A 23,738-nucleotide genomic window follows, 5' to 3' on the forward strand; every position below is an offset into this window, starting at 1 on the left:
GACTTCTCTGGAGACTTTTCGCTGCATGTCAGGAGAAAACAAGATTCAATAAGACACTTTAGATATTCAAAATGACCCGTACAGTGATTTCCATGTGTCAGCCCCTCCTTCTGTGGAGTCCCAATTTGCTCGACACTTCCCATCTACCCACGCTGCGAACTGTTTTGTCGATCACAACCCTCCTTAGCATTCACAGTCATGGCTAAGACAGGACTCGATTCTTCCTGCCTTGGGACGGCGAAGCAGAGACAGACCATGGGAGCAACCTCACTCTGCAATTCCAAGATACACTTGCAAAATCCTGATCTTTCTCATCCGAATTCATGATTCATTAATCGACAACAAAAAGCATTGGAGCACTTACAATCATCCCGTACAAGGTCATCAATTACTCTTTCATTACCCCTCAAATATAAATTGCCCCTATCCGAAGCTCCAGCCGCTGACCCTCTCTTCTCTACGCTATATTTGCTTTTTTCCCAGGAACCGGGAACTGAGATACCCAGCAGATCCTCATCTTCGACCCGCTGCCAAGCACACGTGAAGAATAGCCACGAATGCTGGTGAAGGCGCCACTGCGTGCGGCCCACCTTTCTGCAAAAACCAAAGGATGCAACATGGCCGTTGGGTAGGTGCACAATGACGTCTGGTGCTCCCAAAAGGGCTGGAAGAGCTCTTGAAAGGTGAGCCTCATGCAAGCCGCGTTCCCAGAATTTGGAGGTCCCGTTTCAATGTTCGGGGCCCAATGCGGTGCCCCCCTCCCTCCTGGGCCTTTTCCGGTATGCAACCTCATGTGTCTGTTCAGCAATGACCCTCAGTAGGGTGACACAAGCCACCGCGTCAACAGGTTTTCACTCTTGTGTAACGCAACTCCGCCGCACTGGTGGGGGGCATGCTTGAGGGGTCCAAGTTCTAGAACGAAGGCGCCCGAAGCGCGCGCGTCTGGAACTTTCGATCGACGGGTTGCACTGAGGTTTGGAGGACATGCCCGGGCCGTGCACATCACTTTATCGGATGAGTGCCGGATGGCGGCAAGGGATCATTTCGATATTTCGAGATCAAATTTTGATCTTTTCTCTGAATCTATGATGACATCGCCAATGTGCTCGTGGTCTTGCAGGAATCTTGGGGAGATGAAGAAATAAACGTGTGCGGTGAGTGCAGCCACGGTTGTTGATGTGATAACTCTTGCAGCACTTGCTCAAAATATCTTGTTTATGTCTCTCCGTCAATAGCTTCCATGATGTACGGGAGGCGCAATGGGTTTTGGGATCGAGCTGAGAGATGCATGGACAGTTTGCATTGCTTGCTCGAGGTGGACGGGGCCAGGATAGATGGGGAGGGATGTGAGGATGTTGGAAACCACGCTGCGGGATGGGTAGGACGGTTTGCCCTGTCTGTACCAGAAGAGTTAATTCAAGTTTGAGAGTGATGCCGTACAGCTTGTGTTTGCAAGGGATATTGAAGATCAATATGCAAGAAGAGCGGCACGGGTTATTCTGCATGGGATCAGATCAAAGATTGTCGCTGGCTGCAAAAGATATCGAAGATCGATCCTGCAGTATCCCGTCCCCGCCGTGGGCACAGATTTACAGTATGACCGGAACCTATTGCATGGGAGATTGTCGATCGAAATGCGAGGTATATGAGCCAGATCGTTCTCGCCCAACCTCGTCCCCAACCATGAAGCAAGTCCCAGAATAATGGTCGTACGATAATGACGGGGGGTCGAGTTCATTCGACCTGGTGTTGCCGAGCATTGTGGATTGAGGGGAGGCATCTCCGCAGGCTCCGTCGCGCCGTCGTGGGAAAATGCAACCGAATCAAAATCTGGAAAAAAAGAGATCAGTGGGATGCCCCTAGATCGAGGTCGTCAGCATGTTTTTGAAATGGCAGAAGGATGAAATGGTGCACGAGTTCTTCCCCGATGAGTTGGTTGGGTTATTGGGGTTATGACTGGACAAAACCTCTCCCTCTCAAGCCTGAGACGCCGAATCGTCGCTTTCGCACCGTCTCAGATCGATTGCGGATGTTGGAACCAAGACTTCTGCCATTTTTCCTTTCGAAATGGAAGTATTCTCTCGCGCCACAGCGTGCGCGAGATACTTCCCGTCGTTTTGGGCTCTGCACGGGACCTCTTTTGCCTCTCTTTTGTATTGCGGGGCCTTTCTCAACCATTCTAGAGGGGCGGGTTAAGCGAACCCCTGAATTCACGACCCTCTCTTCACTTTTGCGAGAAATTATCGCAAGGTCATCTCTTTTATACTAAGGAAACTCCATAGGCGCATCAAATTACTGGTCTTCTGCGATGCTCCTCCTTTAAGGTTAAGTCGATCAATATCACAGTTCCCGCAGAGAAACCGACCGAATTGTCTGGAGATTTAGCAAAAATTAACGTCTTCGCAGCCATGCGCATACTCGCTCGCCAGCACAATCTGCGAACAAAATCTCGTCTTCACTAGAAAGATTTTTGAGTCAGTTTGGATACGGAGTTCGTTGAACTTGTCCCCCGAACGAAATGGTTCTCGCCGAGTCTTCCTTGAAACCGTCACATCCAATTTCGTCTAACAAAAAATCGAACATCGAAGCGCACTCGAAAGTATTGAATCTAGAATACACGCTGGAAGGGGTCAAGTGTTGAGAATATCACAACCCTGAAGTTAAAACGATCAAAATTACTGCAACATCCACTTTCCCAACTCCAGACGGAGATCTTTTCTGCAATATCCTGTCAATCCTTCGTCACCAAACCGAACCGCCAACCTTTCCGGTGAAAGCTCTTCCGTTCTACCCTCTCCTTCCTTACCAAACTTCCACTTCTCTGGCCCTCTTTTCGGAATCCGTGCCGCGGCAACGGGTTTGATTCTCGCTCGCTCGTGGTGTGACAGCCGCCCCTCTCGCCTCCAGAATTAGGGTTGCGTTAGATCTGCACAAGGGCGGGGTGCCAAGTCCAGTTGGCGAGCCGAAGTTGGAAATTAGAAGGGACAAAGCCTCTGTTTCTCTGGTAGGGTGGGGAGGATGCCGCTGTCTCATGAGCTTTAATCGGGAGCTTGGGACTGGGCTGTGGCGTGGAGGCTGGGTTGTGCGAAGAGGGGACGGAAAATGAGGGGCCGGGTGGGTGATAGGGGCAGGAATAGGGTGGCATGTGAATATTAAGCGGGTGGGGATGAGCGACGATGCGAATTTTGGGTAGCTCAAGAAGTTGAGATTAGGGAACGGGAGAGACTGAGTCGTGCGGTAGTTATGAATGATTCATATGCAAATACTATGCTATTTATTACAATTCTCATCTTACCACACCTTTCTCAACGCCCCATATCCCACGCTTTAGATCCAATATCTACGATAACCCTCTACAATAATTCACATCGCCTTCCCCACCCCAGGCGTCGGCTGACTTCTCTCACTCCTATCACTCCCAAACCTCGAATACTGACTCGCCCTATCCCCGGGCGCTAAAAACCTATTCAGTCCCTGCATATCCCCTTCTACACTCCTCACACTCCTCTGTTCCGGTCTCGGTAGTCCTGATCCCGATCTCGGACCCTTCGGTAAGCCTATTGAGGGCCTCCACGGCTTCGCTTTCATCCCGATACCGATGTTGGCGGTTGAGATGTATGCTGAGGATGGACTGGGGAAGTCTTGGGCTTTGGCATCTTCACGGGCTGCGAACCATTCAGCTGTGGTGCGGACAGGCGCCCTCGGGGACGGGATCGTCATCCCGTAGTTTTTGTCTACTGAGGGAGACGCTGGTGTTCCTCCACTTTTCTTCTGTTTGGGTGGCGATTGAAGAAGGGGTGAGGGAGATTGGTAGGGTATGTCGTCCGTCCATACCGAGGCTTTGCTTTCTCTGTAGTGTGGACCTGGTGTAGAGTGCTTGGGGCTGGTCGGCAACGTCAGTGGACTCCTTGGTACGGTGATGATTGTTGCTTTATTGCCGATGTATGAGGGGAAACTGGGACTTTGAGTTGCCACTGGGAGTTTGGGTGGCATCAGAGGATTCTTTGGGGCACGTGTATCGATGCTTCGTAAAGGTGATCTGAGTTGACCCCCCAGTGGACCAGGGTCTTTCGTTTCGGTAGGAAGGTTAATTGGTCCGAAAGGTGAGACGCCATCTTGGACCTTCAGCCATGTTTTCAGCGTAGGTACCTTTGGAGGTTTTGATGGATTCCACGGCACTGTTGTCGTTTTAACAAGTGAGTCGCGCTTTTCTGAGGACTTCGCTCCACTCGCGGTTGGAAATAGTGAGAATGGGTTAGGAGACCCGCTCATAGGGCCAGTCCTTGTTGCGGGATAGTTAGACTGAGAAGCTGCAACTGTTGGGGCATTCTGGGCCGATGGTGGAAACTTTGGGTCTGCAAAATTATTTGTTTTTGCTGACGATTGCTGTTCTCGTGATAGCCTTCTGGCTATCCTCTTGTGCCGTATGACAAGGAAGTAGATGAGAATGGTGATCAAGGTAGAAGCGATGATACTTCCAACGATGGCAAGAGCTGCCTGAGTTGCGGTGACGGCAGCTGTTTGCGAAGCATTCACTTGCTGGCTTGCCTGAGAGACTTGAGAAGCGGCAGCGGCCTGTACGCATGTTAGAGTTGAGGTTCTCAACCTAGATCTTGAGCTTACGCTTATTGCTGCTACAGAATTCTGCGCACTTTGAGTTGCTTTTGCTGCTGCGGAGAGGAAGGATGACCCTGCTGCTGCTGCAGAACCTAAAACATGATTTATTAAGATGAACATATGGACTTGAAGAAGCGTGGCCACTTACCTGTTGCCGCTGCCACTGCAGCTCCTGCTTGAAGTATTGCTGAACTGGCACCTAACTGTGATTGGAGGTATTAGAATCTTGATGTCAAATAGATTATGGCATGCACAGTTCTCTATTCATACTATTTCAAGGGAAAGACGTACTTGAGCTGATGAGGCACTGGCTTGAGCGCTCATCATTGACTGATTGGCTCTTTGTATGGCTTGCTCAGCTGAAGACTGCGCACTCGCAATCGCAGAACTAGCAGATGATACTGCACTAGATACACTTCTTGAGGCCGCGGCGATAGACTGGGAGGCTTGATTTGAAAACTGTTGTATGGCTTGGGAAGCTGACTGTGATGCCTGCCGAGAAGCTTGTGATGCTTGCTGGGAAGCTTGTTGTATCGATTGGGAAGCTTGTTGAGATGCTTGTTGTATCTGTTGAGATGCTTGCTGTGAAGCTTGCTGGATTTGTTGCGAAGCCTGTTGGCAATCCGCTTGAGGTTCCGGGATTGCATTACGAAGACGAAGTTCGGGAGCAGCTGTGATCAACGACTTGAAATCCTGAGCTCTAGTTGCTACCGGTGCTGCTTGCTGAACATCTTCTGGGGTGCTTGACTCGAAGAGTGGGCTGGCGTAGTTTTCGATGAAGTTATTAACCAAGGAAAAAGCCTCTTCCAGCGAGGGATCGAAATGCATAATGTCAGCTGGCGATAGACTTCGAGAAAGTAAGTTCAACTATTATGTAAGTTTGCAAAGGCAGCAAAGAGGCATCATGGCCTGCAGAGCAAGAAGGGATGATGCTGGGACATGTGGAGAGCAATGTGGAGAACGGAAACAATTAAGAGAAGAAAGAAAGAAGTTTGAGATGAGATCAGACTCCAGACGGAACCACCTGCAGCACGCCATCGCCGTTAAAGCTCCTCCTTGTGTGGACGTTACCATTGATTCGGCTTCGAATCCATAATCGCGAGGTTGACTATGGCATTGCTATTGCAGACATCTGATGCATCTCGTAGAGGCATAGTGGGCGATCATACGGATGGGCACTTGCGCATATGCATTTTCGAATCATTATTAGAACTTTTTGGGCCATATTTGGCCGAGATGGGCCACTGGCGACAAGGTTTGGCGGTGTCGAGAGTTTCACAGTCCACGAGTTCATGCACCTCTGTGTTTCGTATCAGGACGTCATCTGTCATCGGAACCACGGGCCATTGTGGGGTTGCGCTTCTCGACGGCTTCTTTAGATGGAAAAGCTCCATCGCCTGAGCGGTCGCGAGAAAATCGTGATTGTCGCGGTGCAGTCAGCGATGCTAATGATGAGTTGTTGTTGAAGAAGAGGGAATGGAAATTTTGCAGTGGCCCTCGCCTCCCTCGCTAAACACCAGCACTTGTGCTCCCCAAGTGTTTCTGAACATTGTTATATTGGCAAACACTTTACCAATATACCGAGGCAAGTCAACGCCAGCATAATGACAAATGCGTTCTTGGAGTTATTCAGCTCATGTTTCACTTTGCACTAGGCGAGAAAACTTGTCCTTGGTTCGACAGAGGCCGCCTAAAGACTTGTTTTCTATACTTCCCTACGTGGGTGGGCTGCCCCAAGACGGCAAGGTTTTGGGCTGGGTGCACGAATGGGGAATCCCGCGACGGTTCCTGGAAGGTCTTTCCAGGGGCCAGGCTGCTGGAAGTATTGATCTATATCTCTAATTTCTTATTTGAGCAAGTCTGTTTATAAAATCTGGTCCCAGAACACCTTCAAATGCTCCCGAAACTTCCCCTTCTAACCTGAAGCAATGTCTTCCAACACCATATTTTATCCAACTGTGGTCCAGCACACAAACTGTTTCCAAGCTGGGTTCTTTCCGTTTTCTCCTACCAATTATAGAACCCACTCAAGCAAGACGAGTGTCGCCTTTATCAACGCCAGAAGGCTTTCCATACTCAGTGGTGTGTGACCTACTACCCCGCGTACCCCTCAAAGCACGCTGAGGCCTTCATGCTGCGCCTCACGCTCCCACTCATCCTCTAGGTCTCTCAGACTCGTCAGGAACTCTGACCAGCCCTTCTTGGCGGTCTTGGTATCGAACTCAATGGTGATATTTTCACTTCTTCCGTCGTTGACTCGTCCCCCTTGAGCATCAGGGGTTTCCACACCACACTTGCGCAATTCAAATGTGTCGCTGAACGCAGACTCTAGTTGGTTTGCCGCGTGTGTGAGATGATGCATTGATTTGAATGCCTATTTATTCCGTTAGAAATGATTCAACCTGATGCTGTGGGACGATGAAGAAACCCACAAATCTGCGACTCGGGGCGTCGCCCCTCCCTTCCTGGTCTTTCAAAACGCTGACCTGCAAATGCCACAATGGCTCTTGCTTGGGAGTGCCATCGTTTCGTGGTTGCCACAGCAGGTGTTTGGCCGCATTTTCGAGCTTGACTTTCTCCCCGTTGCCGTTCAGCTCGCAGGAGTTCTCGGCCATAATTCCAAAGTATCCTCTCATTGATGTCGAATGTTCTATCTCAGGGCTTGGTGACGGACTCGGTGGTTGACTGGTTCTGATTGTGGGATGCAGAGTCTTGGTATTGTGGACAAGACCGTATTTGAGAATCAAGTGAGGATTGAGTGTTTCCGGTAGTATGGATTCGGTACTCTAAGATGTTGTCTATTTGACTTATTGATAGTCGCGATGGTGACAGACTGGGCGCCCTGGCCTACGCCCAGTCCTTATAACGAGAGTGCGTTCTAGACTTCGGGTACGAGAAATTTTATTGTGCCCCATCGTCGATCTCCTCCCGCGAATATTCGTGAATTTGCTGTCAGATATGGTGTTTTCTGAGTTTATGGTGTGATTCCTGTATCTTCAGAGGATCATCAGATGTTCTTTCTGGAGACCCAGAATCACGCCAGTCTCATCTCAGGGCCACACCAATCGCTGACGATTGGGGCGTCTGGGCCCTGTAAATCTTCCAGTCTCGGGATCCCTAATTGGCCGGCCTGCTCCGGGGTCGCAAATTGGCGCTGTCAATGTCCCGAGTCCCGACTGGCTACATGATATCACTCTGAGACACCACGCCACCTTCTCATCATCTTCCAGAACGGAGACCGGCTTGCTTCGATGCATGTGAGTTGCATTCGTCATTCAAATCTGAGCCAAGTGGGCTGATATCATGGCGATAAGACTGCTCCCCTCACGGGCGGGCGGGGGTGCTACTATCCCCCCCATGAACAATTTCGAGTGGGTCCAATATTCGCCGCACTCTCATGCCACGATTCACACCACTAAAGGCGCGCAATCGAGGGTCTATAGCGAATAGCGGCTCTCGAAAGCACCTGATATTTCCTAATTCGGGGATACTGACGAAGTTTCAGTGTGGCGTTACCAAAGGACCCACTCGTAATTATTCAAGGGGGGGGATAGTATTACTGTGCTTCAATAGAAGGCGCAACATGTTGTCTCTTTCTACTCTTTATGTGCATCTACATGCACCCTTTAGGCAGGAGAAGAGGGGTTTGCTTACTTTTGACGCTGCTGGCCCCTATTTAAGTCAAAGCCATGGGAGCTATTGGCTTCCAATTTTGATCATAATATCATTTTCTGCACTTCTTCTCCTAGGTCTATATACCACGGACTGGCTGTCGGTTATATGTCGGAATCACAACGTCCGATTAATGAGCATCCCCTCCCATTCTACTGAAGTTTAGGCCATTTGTTCTAAACTTCTACATCCAATTGCTCATCCTTTCTACCATACCTCCGATAGAGAAGAATTTTTCATTGCCCATTCGAAGGCCGAGAAGAGTTTCTCATAATCATGGGAGAAACATAGTTGACGTTGTCCCCTGAGATTAATCTGGTCTACAGCCCCTTAAATTGTTTCCTAGCCATTGCGAGTCTGGTTAGGAGATGGTTTCAATGAACCTGTGTTTGCTATTCATGCACTCATTTGGGTCTCTGAGACTGAGAGGAGAGTGATGGCATGGGTTGCCAGGCGAGTTTCTCTTTGGAAAGCTTGAACCCAGCCTTCTCCACAGAATTCTACCTCCTAGAACTACTGCTAGTATGCTTGAAATAAAAATAATCCCCAGCACGAGCCACGAGAGCGACGACATTGGTTTCTGATATCCACATGTCGCACATCGCCTCAATGTTCCAAAAGTTCTCGTACATTGGAATTACCCCAGAATTTTGAGGTGAATCTGGACGGTCAAATTGTTGTTGCACATTTCCCCATTGTAAGAAGCCACCCTTAGACATTGAGATTTTCAAGTCTTTTTGTAATGTATCGGAAAGGTCAGTTACCGCACTCCAATCACCTCACGTTCAAAATATCATCCTCGACATTTTGTTGCATATCCAATATTGGCAATTGGATCAAGTAAAAACTCGGAATATGTTCGGGGCCAGGGAACTCTCGCGTTTGTTTCATGGGATTTCCGGATGGAGGCCCATCCGACTTCTCACTCGCCAGTTTGCTACGGGCAATCTCAAAGGTGAGAGCAATCCGTTTGAGAGGTGCGATATGCAACAAGCTTCTGAATTTGTATTCACTCTCTCTTCATCTATGATTAAGTTGAGTTCCAGAACCCCGTGCCTAGATGACACAAATAAGAAATGGTAAACAACACATGAAGAATTTGATAAACCATGTGCTTAGGAACAAAACGAATAAGATTTCTTGCAATGGGATGCTCAATTTCTTTGACTATGGTTTAGAACAAGTGGTGCGAGGACCAATGACTGTGTTAGACCTCCAAAGTCAGCAGCTCCTTTGCGGCACTCCATAGGTCAAATCCCTTCTTTACTGGGCCGCTATTAGACCATTGGAGAGAGGACGAATCCAATAGTTTCCTCCAACTATTGACGGCTTCTATTAGACGAAATTTTCTCAGTGTGAGATATATGTCCCTTGAGCCCGTTGGCTAAACTCTAGGTCCTAAATGTCGTACCACTCCTGTCGGGAGAGGGGGGAAGTGTAATAGATGGAGAGAGAAGTCCAGGGGCAGAGGTATGGATTTATTAAGCGATGCTCACCGCTGCTTGTGCCTAACGCTTGTTAAGAAAACTTGGTTTATTTTCAAGTGAATTCTTCCCAAAACCACCCCCTCTTCCAAATGAACACTTCCTCAAAACCTCTCATTTCTTTATACATTTTCCCAGAACCCTAACTAGTCAAAGTAATTTTCAATACAATACATCACCCTTCCCCGTCGATCCCATAACGTCCATCTGGTATTCAATCAACTCCTGAATCAGATCCGTCCCTTTGCCCATAAGTTCCGTCAGCGGAACCTTGCCAGTATTTTCTGCTACGTATTTGCTATATGTGTGCAAGACGAGATCGTTTACATTGCATCGAGTCATTCCTCCTTTGATACAATTTTGCATTGTTGCATCTGGGAAGGTGTTTGTTCCATGAAGTACGAGTTGTGCTCGCCCTTTCGTTGCTGCTCGGATTTTCTCGAGTCTGAGGAAGGGGTCAGCTTCATTCGAATTCGTGCGAACCTGCAGACCGAGTCACAGCACTCGAGAACTCCTCCGAAATAAAGCTCTTGACCCCATATGACCAACTAGTGAAGCAGTTGCTCCCTCCAACGGACCAAATATCAAGGTGATTTCCCAATCTCTGATAGCTCAGAACCCAACGATAGAAACCACCACTCACCTATCATATTCCAACTTGATATTCTCAATCCCCCAATAATTGCCATGAATATTTCCAAAAGCCGGCGCCAGAAAGTCAATCCCGGTATCCACAAACAGCATCGCCTCTTCCGCGGTCGTCAACAGCCCCTCGAGATCCCCCGTATCCTTAACCCCATCCTCACCACCATTAATCCTCCCGGGCTCCGCCTCCGTAGCAATCCCCTTCTCATGCAAGAACTTGGTGATCCTTTCCGTCTTCTCGAGATTCTCCTCCTTCTCGTAATGCGACATGTCCACCATGATGGAATCGAAGTCGTAGTCGGACGCAGCAATGATTTCTTCTTCGGATTGGGCGTGGTCCATGTGTAGGACTATGGGAACGGTGACTGTCTTACAGGCTGCGACGGCAAGGTGGATGAGGAGGGGTGAGTAGTGGAGGGCCCAGGGGAAGAGGAGGATTTGTGCTGGGGAACGCTTCTTTTCCGCGGCGCGGACGACGGCGGTTATGGTTTCGAGGTTATACTGCTCTGAAATCAGAAATTGCCCAAGGAATAACTTTGGGGAATAACCTACAGACACAACGCCAACAACTCCATATCCACCCTCTTCCGCCGCCCTGAGCATCTTTACCGCTCTGTTATCCTTCATTGATTTCGGCATATTCACGAATTTGGTATGGCTTTGGTACGAATTGAAGGAAAGAAGGAGAGGAAGTGAGCGGAATAAATATTCTTACATATAAAGAGTAGCAATAGCCTGAAGGGTAAAGTGATGAAGACCGTTACTATTGACCCGAGAACGGAGACGTGTGTGGGGTTGAAGATGTCAGCGGATTTACCCCACTATGCCAGAGCTCAGTGGGGAAGGTATCCCGGGGACTCCTCCACTCTTGCTGCCTTGCCCAACAAGACAAGTACAACTCGAAAACCAACTATCGGGACAGAAATATATGAAATACCATAGTTCTTAGTATATGTTCTACTATCGGCCTTCTAAACTCTCCTTATAATCCCTAACCGCCTGCTCAAAACTAACATCCTTCCTGAACCCCAACCCATACGCCAACTCATTATCAAACGTCGTCCCCCAACTCCTCAAAATCCTCTCCATCTCCACATCCGTCTCCTCCTTCAACAGTGCCAACTTGTCCTTCCCGGCGACTGCAGCCAACGCATCCATCATCTCCTGCACCGTGACCCCAATCCCCGGCATATTGACCACCCTCCTATGACTCGGCAACTTCTTGCCATCAACCCGCAACGCGTATTCCAGATTCTCGGCCAACGTCTTAGGGCTGCAAAGCCAAGACTTGAAACTCCGATCTTTCAGCGGAATCACGCATTCCACGCCATTCAGCGGTTCTCGGATCATGCCTGACAAGAAGCTCGATGCGGCCTGTGTGGGATTTCCGGGCCGGATTGAGATTGTGGGGAATCGCAAGCAGAAACCATTTAGATAGCCCTTTCGAGTGTAATCATTGATCAACGTCTCGCAGATCAGTTTCTGTGCGCCGTAGCTGCCTTCTGGTGTCGGCATGACGGTCTCGTCGATGATTTCTGGCAGAGGTTGGCCGTAGACGGCTTGCGAACTCGCATAGATGACTCGCAGTGGTGACGTTTCCGGTTTTTGCGCTTTCCGCAGAGCCTCGAGAAGAGATGCAGTTGCGGTCAGGTTGACCTTCATTCCGAGCTCAAAGTTGGCTTCCGAGCCCGAGGACATGATTCCGTGGAAGATGTAGATTGCGTCCAGAGGGAGGGAGGTGTCGATTAGGTTGGAGAGAGAGGCGGGATCGCAGAGATCCGCTTGGATGGATTTCACATTCTTGGAATGTTTTGCTTTTGGCGGGATCGGAGGAAGGATTATATCTGTTAGAATGAGGTTGTATTGGGGTTCTGAGAGCAGGCGTTCGGCGAGGAGCTGGCCAATGAAGCCTGCTCCTCCTGTTATTAAGACGTTGGGCATTGTGAACAAGATTTAAAATGAATTACCCTTGGGGAAATACTGCAAGGGGAAATGGAACGAAAAGAAGATGTTGAAGGAGGAGTGGTGGTATATATGAAATGAAGTTAACTTGAAAGGTGCAAGTTTCCCGAGAAGAGGAGGTCATCGTCGCGACATCAACGCCGAGCTCGGCACATTTCTGCCCGAGTTCAAGGAAGGTCATCAACATGATGCCCTCAACGAAATCAATCAACAATTGAGCTGAAAAGAGTGACATGCTAAGTGTAGAGAACAGATTGCGCTCTTAGAGATTGTGACGATGGAAGTTAGAGTCTTCATATAACGCTTGCTTATTATCAATATTTAATATAATTCTTTCAGAAGGATCGCTGAAGGTGTGAAATCAGTTTTTAGGTTGAACTTCTGCGTAGAAAGCTGCGTATTTTCATTAACAAATCATAATATAATATACAATGCCTTGTTCCAAGCATATATATTGAAACTGCTTCGGCATCACTCGTTCTTTCAAGAGAGCATTCATCTTATCCTTGAGACAGCTCCTTTTTTGGCCAATTCACCGTCTTCAGCAACGCTCCAAGACCGAAGGGGTCTCCCCAACCATGAGACAGCTCTCCTTCTGGCCATCTTATCCCGACCAAGGTACCCCAGACCGGAGCCAACCGCCCTTCAACACGGCCTACTCTAGCCCCTCCCCTCTCCCCACCTCATCTCCTCATCTCTTCCCACTCACGGCGCCCTTGTCCTCAACTGCACTCCATGCCACCCCTTAATCTCCTCCCCCAGCACCTCATTAACCAACCTCTGTTGCCTCAACATACTCAGTCCGCGAAACCTCTCACTCACAACCTCAATCCCATACATACTGCCACACCCGCCACTTATATCCTGCACCTCCAGCTTCTCCGCCCTAAACTCCTTGTTCAACAACTCGAAGATTTCCTTCTCTTTGGCGTTCAGGTGTTCCGGTGCTTCCAACAATTCCTTTGTTCTCGCCGCCTCCTCTGGAATGCCGGCCTCGCCCGCACCGATGGTTCCGGCGACTGAGCTTGATTCTGACGTAGTATACACGCGCTTTTCTATCCTCTTGTCTTTTGGAAATCTAGGCAGAGGTGTGGATGGCGTTGTTTGGGACTTGGACGATGTGCTGATGCCACCCTTCCCTCTCGCAGGACAGATAGCCGTAGCGACGCATTTCGACGCCGAGGATGAGGGGACGCGGCAGCGCAGCGCTCGTGTGCCGTTGAGTTTTAGACAGCGCCGTAAGCCTGCTGATGCTGCTTTTTCCATCTCGGTCTTATGCTTTGCGTTCGCAGGTGAGGTGAGGTGATGTGTGGGAAGGTGGTGTCGTCTTTGATCTCGACTCACTCGACTCGATGCGTCTGCCTGTTCCCTTCGAGTATGGAATGGTAGTGATGGGAGGGAATCCAAGCAAGCCACTTATATATTTATAGTGAACGCAATGCAATTGCACCCTTTCCACATTTGCAGTGTGTCGTTGAATGTTTTCGTCTAAACTCAGGTCAAGCTCTCATCCAATCTCAATCCCTCGGCCGACACTTACATAACCGGCCCCACCAGCTTAGTCATTCACCCCTCGCGTCAAGCGAGACCGTCTTCGCCCCTGTCAAGCTCTCAAATCACATGACCGTCTCGAACCCAAGCATCTCACATGTCTCACGACCCACATAAGCCACAAACCCAAACTTCATCATGCCCCCCACGTGCTCTCGGCTCTCAACCCCACCTCCCCACTCACCTCAAATGCAAATGCAATCCACTCTGAATACCCACAAACAAGAATCCATCCCACAAGATCGTCATCCTGCATCCAAAAACTCAATCCAAAGTGCCATGATTCAGTCACCGCCATGTCATCTCATCTCGTCTCATTTCAACATCGACACAGATCAGATAAAGAAGCTTAGACCATTCAAACTATGGTAGAAAAGCCCGAGGCGACCATTTAGGGAACTTTTTGCGGCCAGTGGGAAAAAGCAAAAGAAAACCCGGGGCCAAAGCGGTGAATGCGATACGAAATGCAAACTGCAAGACGTCGGGACTGAGCCGAATAATCACCTCAACTCACCCGCCTGCGGTCAGGACATGGTTGGTATTCAGCTGCACGATCCGATTCACAAGTCACAATCACAGAGCTCACAACCAATCGGTGGCACTCCATTTGAGAATACAACCAATCTCAATTCCTTGATTCATTCATTGAATTCCCCTTCGTGTCATGCTTGCTTGCTTGCCGGTGGCATGGTATGCGCATCCCATCTCTGTTCAGCTCAGCCCATCAGCGAGCCCGAACAGAAAGACGGTATGACATCTGATCCCGAGTCCCTATCCGCCGAAACCGGAAGACAGCCTTTGCTTGCTTGCATTCGCAAATTTCATATCGTAGCACCCTCGATTGCATTCATCCACCGATATCCCGTCCATTCAATTCCTCCCTTTTCCCATTTTCTCGTATGTACCCATGAGAAAGCCCTTTTCTCCACATACCAGCCAGCCTGGGATAGAATCCACAACTTTTTCCCCGAAATCCAAAAACGGCAAGACAAACTCGAACTGGAAGAGGCAGGAAAAGCCTCATCATAGAACCCTGATCCCGAGTCCCCGAAAAAGAGTTCCAAAAATTAAAAATCCCCAGTCTATGTGCGGATAGAGGAGAGTAGGCGCGCTGAAGAGTACCGCAGCAGCATGCAACTGTCCCTTGAAACAAATAACATGCAAGAAAGAAAGACGCTCAAAAGTACAAGGAGGAAAGCTCAAAGCAAAAGCAATCATGATCCCACCGCGCAGAAATGCTCAATACCAGTCCGGATGGAAGAATTGCCGTCAAAAGTACTGCTCCGGTTGAGAGCATTGGTCGTAAATTGCCCCATTAACACTCGGTTCATCCGCCTCGGGAACTCAAATTAATTGACTACGCTCAATGAAGAGGTAGCCAGTAAGAACACTTCCCTCCTAATCCAATCCTGGATCTCCACTCTGAACAGACTAGGCAAGGCCGTATCATCGTGTCGGAAAGAATCGTTCGTGTGAACGTAAAGCTTGATCATTGTTCATCTCGTGACTGGTGCAATATGGGAAGCGTCCAATTTAACCTCGAATTGCTGTGGCCGCATGAGTGTCGTGAAGAAAACCAGCATGCAAGTTGTGGTACATCGGAGACGTACCCGAAACGAAGCCCGTCATGGGGGCTGGCGAAGTAGAGCGAGACGCCTGCGTACTAACTTTTGTTCGTGGTGGTGATCGCTTTTCCATCATAACTGGCGAGTTGTTTGCCGAAGAGTCAACAGAGCCTAGAATATACCCGTCCTCGTTGGTACCATCATATTGACCGGATCGTAATGTACCGTCCTTAAGCTGTGGGGAAGGCTTCGCGGATCCAAACTGTAGTATCAATTAGCTCAACCATCCTGGGCTTTCCAGTGGTGTTCGTTTGTACGTACGAAACAATACTTGTCCAGCAACTCATTGTACGATTGGGAAGCCAATATAGGCTTCTCAGTACCAGCTGGACGAGGCGAGTCCGTACCACTGGAGGAAGCCATGGCCGGAAGGTTCTTCGGGAGTGGAGCAGTCTTGCTCATTGATTGGTTGCTTGACATTGCAAGTGGAGAGGAGGTCTCCTCGGCATCGGGGATGATCTTCTTTGATTGCTTCTTGGGGGGTGCCTTCATCACCAAGCCACTCTTATCACCCAGCGCTGTGTTTGCAGCACTGATTGCTGCAGACAAGGAAGCACCAAAGTCATATCGATTACCAAAGGCCTGTCCGTGGGGTGGTGCGAGGCGTCGGGTAAGATTGTCCGATCCAAGGCTGATGGCCGACTTCACTCCTTTCAATCTAAGCGAGCCCGACTCGCCGAGGTAGTCGTGCACAGGTTGCTTGAAGTCATCCATCTTGAACTTGCCATCGAATCCATCAGCAAAGTCATCAAAGGCAACGGGCATAGACTTGGGTCGTTCAGTCGGCGACTTCTTGTTGCTTCTGGGTAGAGAATTGACTGGTCTTGAAGCGGCACCTTGCATACCCTTCTTGCCGTTTTGTGGCTTCGCCTTCTTCTTAAAGTCAACCTGGTAGTTGGTGGAATTGTTGTTGTCCCAGTACTCTTTGCCGTTAACAGCATACTTCACGCAGAAGAACATTGTCTTCGCCTCAAGGTTGGCTTGGTCTGCAAGCTTGATGTTGAAGTTAAAGCGGTCATATCCCTCTCGCTTCGGTTGGCGAATGTCGTGATTGAATTCGGCAATGACCTCTGACGTGGTCTTCCAGTAATCCAATGTGAAGCGAGCGACGACATGCTTGTGGAATGCCAGGTTAGCAACAGCGACTGATCCAACTAGAGTCTTGTTGTCTGAAGAAAGGAAGACCCTCTCGACTCTCACGGGCATTGCGAGTCGGATAGGCGACTCGGCAGGGAAGTTGGAGACCACGATCTCCCACTCAAAAGGAGGACCACGTGAGTTATCCTCACCAAAGGGAAACTCGTTGTCACTCTCATAAGCCTCGACTGGCGACGAGCCGGCGCTGACTGCTAATGGCCTATCAACTTGGAGGAAATGCCGGACATGTTCGAGGTGGGAATCAAAGTGAACAGCTTTAGAGAACGTCGGCGTGCCAGGCATACTCGAAGGCCGCCGCCGTGCTGATGAAGGTCGAAGTGCTGGTCTGACCAGCTCGCCTGACTTTTTCCTGAGCATCTGCGGTTTCCTCCTTGACCTTTCTGGTTCATCTTCGTCGGAAACAGACTCCTCATCGGATGGGCTGAGTGACGTCTCGGGAGTGTGCTGTATATTGACGTAGATGGAGGAGTCAGTATTTGATCTGTTGTGGGCAATCTTGCGAAGGGTGTCGACTGTTGACTTCTCGACGTGGACAGCCGTTGGCTTGTTGTCAGTCTTGGGCTCGGTTGGCATGATCAAGGCCAAAGCTCGGTTGGCTTTCGAGACTTCCACTGCCGTCCGGTTTGGTGAGCTCTCCCGATGTTGTTCAATCACCCTGATGGCAGCTTGTAGCTCTGCCAAGTTTTCTAATTGCCGACCCCTCTCGTCCTTTGTCTCTTCATCGTCGCTCGAGTTTGATGCTGAGTCCGGTGGTGAAATAACAGCACCGACAGGTATTTGTGCGTCGCCGGTAACTGGGGGTGGGGATTGTCTGAGACTGCTCAAAGCAGCTAAGCTGCTCGTATCATTGTACTCGTCTTCTGCGGTTCCGGGGGGTGTTGGCTCGAGAGAAGGTTGGAAGGAAGCAGTCTTCACCGACGTTGTCCGTCGATGGGTCCTCGTCAGGTAGGAGGTTGACCGTGGTAGTTCAGGCCTACTGGAGGTAGCGGGACCCGACGAATGGCCGGGTTGATATGACGAGCGACGACTGAGGTTTGGAGAGTGAGGGGCGGACGCAGCTGGGGATCGCTGGGAGGGAGGAGTGTAAGGCATCCGTACGGTCGACGCCTTCGATATGAGGAATGTGGTCTGTGGGAATAACGCTTCTGCTCGGGTGAGTTGTCGAGGAGCCGTCTAATTCCTACTTATTATGAAAGCATTTGGTTTCTCCGGCAAAAACTCGTTGAGTATGCTACTGCACTAGATGTTGAAGGCTGAGGTTAGCCTCAGGTTTCGGTACGAAGAAAAGAGAGAATTTGTCGAGGCAATTGTAGGTGCGGCGGAGGGCGGGAGTAGGAGCTACATCAGAGGGCGTGTGATTAAACTTACAAAGAGTTGGTGAATCGGGGAAAGCGGCTGAAGAAAAGTCAAAGTACGGCGTATTCCAGCTATCGTACTTGTGCGTTTTGCTTCGGAAGGCGCGATCGTTCGACGTTTCGAGGGGAGAAGTCGAAGGAAGAGGCTGATTGAATGGACGAGATGGTGCCAGGACAGAGCCAACTGAATTGTGACTCTTCTACCTGTTCCTTCTGGTCCCGGGCGTTGCGGTGGTGCGAATCGCCTCCGAGGGGGTGAGCGAGGCCGGGAGTCAATGACGTCTTTCTTGCCTGCCGGTAAGTGATTATGCGAGCCGATAGCCAGTGAGGAGATTCACTGCGCGGCGTCGAACAATACACAATTGAAGCCTCAAAATAAATAAAAGTCGTGAAGGCTGGCTCAGGCCTAGATGTGTGGAGGAAGAGGATGAAGGAGGAGAGGAATTAAGGACGGCAAGAGGGTAGGATGGGGGATAGTGCGGGTCCAGGATGTTGGATGATAGCGCGGATTTGGCGTGAGCGGTGGTACGAGTCTTTCGTTCGATGCACTGCTCGATCTGCCACTGCCAACGTCTTGCGGGTCCAGCTTGCAGTCCGTCTGGCTGCGAGCTGCGGGCCCTGGTCTCCGGTTGTTCAACCTTTCTCTCTGCTGGTCCAGCCAAACTCTGGTGATCGCGCGGAGATCTGGCGAGTTGTTGCGGGACGGACGAGTGCCGTCTGCCGCCGTTGAGCTCTGAACTCTCCACACGGGCTGCGGCTAGGGCCCAAGTCCAATTTACAGTCTGCAGCTATTCACAGATCTACAGACGATGTCTCCAGGGTCCCCTCCGTCCTGCCATCCTCTGCGTTGCAGCGGGCTGGGGCTGGGGCTGGAGCGATGGGCGATATCACGATGTTTTGGGGCGTTGAAATCGGCCTCAGCGGATTTGGATTTTTCTTGGTGGGAAGCAGGGCTGGGTTGTTTTGATTCGCTTCCCGCCGCAAGAAAAGTTGGCGCGAGTGGCCAGTGTCCCGGCCCGGGGTCTGACGCCAAGCAACGCCACCACGCACTTGAGCTATCGGCCATGCATGGATGCATGGATGCTGGACGTTGCATGGGCAGCGGCTGGGATGTCTCGAGTGCCTGCAATGCGCCGGGGGCCAAAGTCAACGGCAAAGAAAGGCAAGGGCAAGGGCTGGCAGCCTGGCCCCATGGATCGGTCGGCATCGCATTGAGTGACTACTGACTGCTGAACCCGCGGCGGCCAACCACGCACACACAGCTTGATAAGGAGGAGCAGACACGAAATACGTTGTATATCCTCCTGCAGGGTCATCTGCAGCCAGCTTCTTCAGTGCTCCCGTTCGTACAGTACTTAGCCAGCAAGTACTCGTGCGTCTCCTAAAGGGAGGTGTCGATCAGTTCATGGAAACGCCATGGTGGTTATGGTACGGCGGCTGATAAACATGAAGCACCGCGTCGGGCAGATGTTTGAATGCTGCAGACCGCATACGAACTTCTGCACTTCATTCCCAAAGTCCGGGTACATCCATTTTTGGAAGTATAGAGTACAAACCAGTCGCCGTTGGGGCCGATCAGCAGTTGTTGAGGATGATAGGCAGGCACAACAAGGTCCGAAGAACGCACCGGTACTTCGTGCTTCTGCCAGCTCATGGAGTTCATTATTAATACGTTCCTTGGAGTCGTCGATATCTCTTCCTGTCACCAATTGATAAGGTTGTGGCACCCTGTCAAGGTGTGGCTGTCTTCTCGTGATCAGTCATAGCGGTACCGCAGCTTAACACAACATTAATCACTGGATAAGAGACCCTCCTTGACAATCATCAGTCCAGATCAACTTGAAGCTTTTGATGGCCCCCATCTTTGCCTCTCCTTCCCTATCTATCCCACGGACGTGTCGAGGAAAGTCGGCATGAACTTTCGGTACCTTCGGGACATGCCATGGTCTGATCGGAAATCCTAAGCCGCCTCTTCTGGGCTGCATCTTTCCATTGGCCAACGAGGGAGGGGGATCGTCGCTGAGTGGCCTGTCTGAAGGCAAAACTGTTGTGGTTGCAGGGCAGGGCTGCGGGGAGTGTAACATTCGTTTATTCTTCCAGCTTTCTATTTCTATTGCTTTACCGATGGCGTGCCTGCTGCCTCGCCTGCTTCTCGAAGCCGAAGGACTCGATCTCGATATCAAATCAGAGTAACGCAGCCGACACCTTCCCCAACTTATGCCCCCCATTGTGCATGTCGACTTCTCAGTGCAGTCGTAAGACGGTCATTTGAATTCGCGTCGCTGCCCCGTGCTTGGCCAAACACCATTAAGAGGTGCAGAAACCGGATATCGGTTGGATGAACGGTCGGTGGGGGCAGGCATTGGTATTACCTGGAGGCCTCTCCCAGTCACATCTCAAGGCGAGTTGGATGGTGGCACACAATGGGATCCGGCTATCAAGCTCTCGGCATCCACCGCCTTTTTCTGATGAGCGGCTATCATGGCAATGTCAAGCTACACCGCAGTACGATGCCCTCGATGGCTTCGACAACTCACCCATCTTTTGATAGAGGGGCAGGGAGAGTCTCCCGTCCCGCACTGCCCCTCTTCCTCCTCCCAGTTGCAGCTCCCCACGTCGATTCAAACTCATGATCATGGGATCACTTTCTTATCACCACTTCAATATACCGCAGTCGTCATGGTTAACGCTTTTGTGATCATCCACACACCCCCTCTCCAAACAATCCGAAAACTCCGGAGCTGTGTCGGGACTCGGGAGCCTCAGGTGCAGGCAGGTAGCATCCAGCCAAACAACGACAGGGGAGAAGCTCGTGGGTCTCGGCAAAGCTCCAGGACTGGGCAGCGGCGGCGGCGCCCAGCCATCCCGCCTCTCCACTTTAAAAACATCGTGAAATGACAGATCACATACAACCACGATGGGCGAAAAGTGACATTTGCATCTGGCCAAAGCTTGGTGATCGACGAGTATCTTCCGGTTCCAGGAACTCGTTCCTGATCCACCTGCGCGGACCGGAACGGAATCAGCCTGGCCCTCTGACCGCGACCGCCAGCTACAACACTCCATCAACTCATTTCAGAAGATGGTATGAAATCACATTCGTTGCTTTTTCGTGCGTTGGAAGCAGAAATCTGTCGATGACCTCATCGCTGCAACTGGCCATTTCCTCTTCCAAGGCAGAATAACCCGACTTGGAACAGCCGTCATGAAACCTCGTGATATCTTGCGCGTGCGACAGGGAATGCACAGGGACTTTTGTTTCGTCAATCCAAGTTACATTGAAAAATCGACTTCAGCCTCGATCTGCTGTGTGGCTGCACACTTCTCAGTGGGAATGGTGCAGCGAATGCTTTCTGTACCCCGCAGTCTCGTTTCTGCATCAATAGATCAATTGACGGCACCGACTTCTCCTCGGAGGAGTCGTACTTGTCCTGCCGTAAGACGATCATCAAACTCCAAACTCCTGCTGAGAGAGTTCTCTCCCGGAAACATATCAAGATGGCGGTGAAGGTGTGTGCCTCAACTTCACGACGTCTTCAGCAACAAGCTCCACCCAACCAGCGCCTCCCGTTTCATCTCGCATGATGCTCACGCTCACGCTCATCACGCTTTCCCAAAGCACACCAAGCATCCCAAGCTTGACTCAGCAAAAAGCCCCAAGCTGGTGAAGGACCAAGCTGGTGAAGGTGCCCACTTCTCAGCTCCATCCAACTCGCTATCCGTGCTCCTTTCTTCATGGGCCCCTGGGAGGGGAGGGGGCCCAGTTCTCCCCTGTCGCTCGCTTGCTTGACGCCAACATGTGCGAAAGCAAGGCATCCTAATCATCACCCATCGCATTTCGACGCGGCCATGCTCGCTCCACCCAATCACCAAATTTGCAGCATGCAGCGCCTGGGAAATCGAAGGATCTGGAGCGCCTCATCGTGCAGGACAGAGACTCAGAGACGGTTGAGCATGCAGGGATGTCTGAGACTTCTGGCCGCTCCCATGTCCAGATGCTACTACTGTACAGTAGTATTTTTCTTACGAACGCTTTGCGCTTCAGTAGTACGGAGGAGCAGGTGGTCTGCGCTTGGCGATATCTGAGACTGATCAAGATCAACATGTCTGACATTTTGGCCCACGACATCCCACCACGCTGAGTAGCGCCACAGGCGCCGAGTTTTGCAGGGACGATTTGGCCCTCCAGCCACAGCAGCCATGACTAACATAGATTTTCAAGACCAAGTTTGAAACTTTCCCAAAGGGGCTCTAAGGCTCTTGACCTTTTACACCACCAACTCCGTGGGATAGGATGAAGCTGGAGCAAAGTCTCCGGGGGTGTCTCCACCGATGCCCCAAAGCCCATCCCTCCATCTGGAATTTCCCCATCTTCGCAAGACGGCCGGTCACAGCTGCTGAGCTGCACCTCCAGTCGTACACACCAGCTGCACTGCTCCCCACGAAGCATCCAGTCCCCACTGGTCACCCAACCGAACGACGAGAATTTTATGACGACATCGTACTCATCGCTGCCGCACGAAACACAGCCATGCGATTCTTCCAAATCCCATCCGCAGAACGCCTTTGCATCAATAGCTTCAACAGGTCCTGTTCCGCCGAGAGTTGAGAAACAATATGGAGCGATCACCGGAACCATGTCCAGAGATGTCAATCAGGGTCCGAACCCTCGCGAGCAACCCCTTTTCTAACCTTCTTCGCACATGCGCTCAAGTAAGCACTCAACTAAGCACCCGACTAAGCACAGATCCTTCACTCGAAGTGGACGACACGGAAAGCGGGATGGGTGCGCGCGTTGCATCGCTCTGCTGCATCTCCAGGCGTCTGGGCCTTCAGCGTGCTGCTGAGAGTGGCTCACTATTTTAGGTGCAGATGCTTGGATCTTTTGGTTGCGGGGCAAGCGGTTGGCCCACGGCGCCGCGGCCACGTCGGCGCCGTTCTCGGCTCGAGAGCACCTGAAGATGCCGTACGGAGGTACTTGTACAACGAGCATGTACCGGTACCCCTCCGCGTCGGTTTTCCGAAGAAAGGCAAATTTGGAGAGCTGCACGGCTATTAAATCGCAGCTCGCAGCAGAAGCCGACGGGAGTGGATTGTTGACAAGTCCACTACCTCCGCACACCCCTCCTCCTCCCTCCCCTCAAATAAAACGTAGCGCCACCGGGATACGGTATACGTCAGAACGGCCGTGCAAGCCTTGTCACGCTACGTTTTATTTAGAGGGGAGAGTTTACCTACGGACTGTACCTTCGTACTCCGTACCTACTTGTGCTGAGCGGATCAACAAACTCAATTCTCACGTCAACCGGCCAACCCCGAAATAGAATTGCGGCAAAGCTACAAATCACTCCCCGTCTGACAAAACTCTTCAACGCCACTATCAAGCCAGGCGCGCGGCTCATAATTTTCTCCTGTCGAAATTTTCCTCCTCGTTTTCTCCTATCGCTCTTCCTTCCGCTCACTGCCGTTCTTGCAGTTCTCATTATTAATAAACATCCCATCCCGAGTTTCAACCCAAATTGACGTCCCGTCGTGGTGCTTGAGCCTTGAGCGAAAGTTTCGCCCAGCTCCGACAAGGTTCATCAGCACGGTCCAGAAGCACTGGGTGGCGTCAGTGGAGCCACTCACACTCAAGCTCCTCAACCACTCCATAACGGCTCGCAATGCGC

At 50.8% G+C, this 23,738-nt stretch overlaps 9 protein-coding genes across 9 annotated transcripts; 2 read left to right on the top strand and 7 right to left on the bottom strand.

Moving 5' to 3' along the window:
- Positions 1 to 3,254: 3,254 nt before the first annotated feature.
- Positions 3,255 to 5,108, bottom strand: K444DRAFT_97132 (uncharacterized protein). The gene is made up of 3 exons (XM_024888842.1): positions 4,909 to 5,108; positions 4,624 to 4,820; positions 3,255 to 4,575 (listed from the first exon to the last, which is right to left on the bottom strand). The coding sequence occupies exons 2-3, from the start codon at positions 4,735 to 4,737 to the stop codon at positions 3,364 to 3,366; spliced, it is 1,326 nt and encodes a 441-aa protein (XP_024731991.1). The 5' UTR covers positions 4,738 to 4,820; positions 4,909 to 5,108; the 3' UTR covers positions 3,255 to 3,363.
- A 1,269-nt stretch (positions 5,109 to 6,377) lies between these two features.
- On the bottom strand, positions 6,378 to 7,615 carry K444DRAFT_617532 (uncharacterized protein). The gene is made up of 2 exons (XM_024881148.1): positions 7,050 to 7,615; positions 6,378 to 6,991 (listed from the first exon to the last, which is right to left on the bottom strand). The coding sequence occupies exons 1-2, from the start codon at positions 7,230 to 7,232 to the stop codon at positions 6,728 to 6,730; spliced, it is 447 nt and encodes a 148-aa protein (XP_024731992.1). The 5' UTR covers positions 7,233 to 7,615; the 3' UTR covers positions 6,378 to 6,727.
- A 2,138-nt stretch (positions 7,616 to 9,753) lies between these two features.
- Positions 9,754 to 11,173, bottom strand: K444DRAFT_617533 (fructose-bisphosphate aldolase-like protein). Its single transcript, XM_024881149.1, has 3 exons — positions 10,971 to 11,173; positions 10,417 to 10,919; positions 9,754 to 10,218 (listed from the first exon to the last, which is right to left on the bottom strand). The coding sequence occupies exons 1-3, from the start codon at positions 11,055 to 11,057 to the stop codon at positions 9,936 to 9,938; spliced, it is 873 nt and encodes a 290-aa protein (XP_024731993.1). The 5' UTR covers positions 11,058 to 11,173; the 3' UTR covers positions 9,754 to 9,935.
- Positions 11,174 to 11,332: 159 nt separating this feature from the next.
- K444DRAFT_617534 (NAD(P)-binding protein) lies at positions 11,333 to 12,442 on the bottom strand. Its single transcript, XM_024881150.1, has one exon. It carries the CDS (start codon positions 12,357 to 12,359, stop codon positions 11,379 to 11,381), a length of 981 nt encoding a protein of 326 aa, XP_024731994.1. The 5' UTR covers positions 12,360 to 12,442; the 3' UTR covers positions 11,333 to 11,378.
- A 643-nt stretch (positions 12,443 to 13,085) lies between these two features.
- On the bottom strand, positions 13,086 to 13,304 carry K444DRAFT_514614 (bola-like protein; the record flags this gene model as incomplete). Its single annotated transcript, XM_024873545.1, has 1 exon — positions 13,086 to 13,304. A coding segment is annotated over one exon (219 nt), but the record flags the coding sequence as incomplete, so codon positions are not given.
- A 1,079-nt stretch (positions 13,305 to 14,383) lies between these two features.
- K444DRAFT_97288 (uncharacterized protein) lies at positions 14,384 to 15,530 on the top strand. The gene is made up of 2 exons (XM_024888846.1): positions 14,384 to 14,939; positions 15,033 to 15,530. The coding sequence occupies exons 1-2, from the start codon at positions 14,463 to 14,465 to the stop codon at positions 15,282 to 15,284; spliced, it is 729 nt and encodes a 242-aa protein (XP_024731996.1). The 5' UTR covers positions 14,384 to 14,462; the 3' UTR covers positions 15,285 to 15,530.
- On the bottom strand, positions 15,368 to 18,235 carry K444DRAFT_97189 (carbohydrate-binding module family 21 protein). Its single transcript, XM_024888844.1, has 2 exons — positions 18,083 to 18,235; positions 15,368 to 17,953 (listed from the first exon to the last, which is right to left on the bottom strand). The coding sequence occupies exon 2, from the start codon at positions 17,804 to 17,806 to the stop codon at positions 15,776 to 15,778; it is 2,031 nt and encodes a 676-aa protein (XP_024731997.1). The 5' UTR covers positions 17,807 to 17,953; positions 18,083 to 18,235; the 3' UTR covers positions 15,368 to 15,775.
- A 586-nt stretch (positions 18,236 to 18,821) lies between these two features.
- On the bottom strand, positions 18,822 to 19,380 carry K444DRAFT_97187 (uncharacterized protein). The gene has a single exon (XM_024888843.1). The coding sequence runs from the start codon at positions 19,274 to 19,276 to the stop codon at positions 18,845 to 18,847; it is 432 nt and encodes a 143-aa protein (XP_024731998.1). The 5' UTR covers positions 19,277 to 19,380; the 3' UTR covers positions 18,822 to 18,844.
- Positions 19,381 to 21,661: 2,281 nt separating this feature from the next.
- Positions 21,662 to 22,196, top strand: K444DRAFT_97208 (uncharacterized protein). Its single transcript, XM_024888845.1, has one exon. The coding sequence runs from the start codon at positions 21,805 to 21,807 to the stop codon at positions 22,153 to 22,155; it is 351 nt and encodes a 116-aa protein (XP_024731999.1). The 5' UTR covers positions 21,662 to 21,804; the 3' UTR covers positions 22,156 to 22,196.
- The last annotated feature ends 1,542 nt before the right edge of the window (positions 22,197 to 23,738 follow it).

This window comes from Hyaloscypha bicolor (assembly GCF_002865645.1).
Source record: "Hyaloscypha bicolor E unplaced genomic scaffold K444scaffold_126, whole genome shotgun sequence".
Taxonomy (NCBI): domain Eukaryota; kingdom Fungi; phylum Ascomycota; class Leotiomycetes; order Helotiales; family Hyaloscyphaceae; genus Hyaloscypha; species Hyaloscypha bicolor.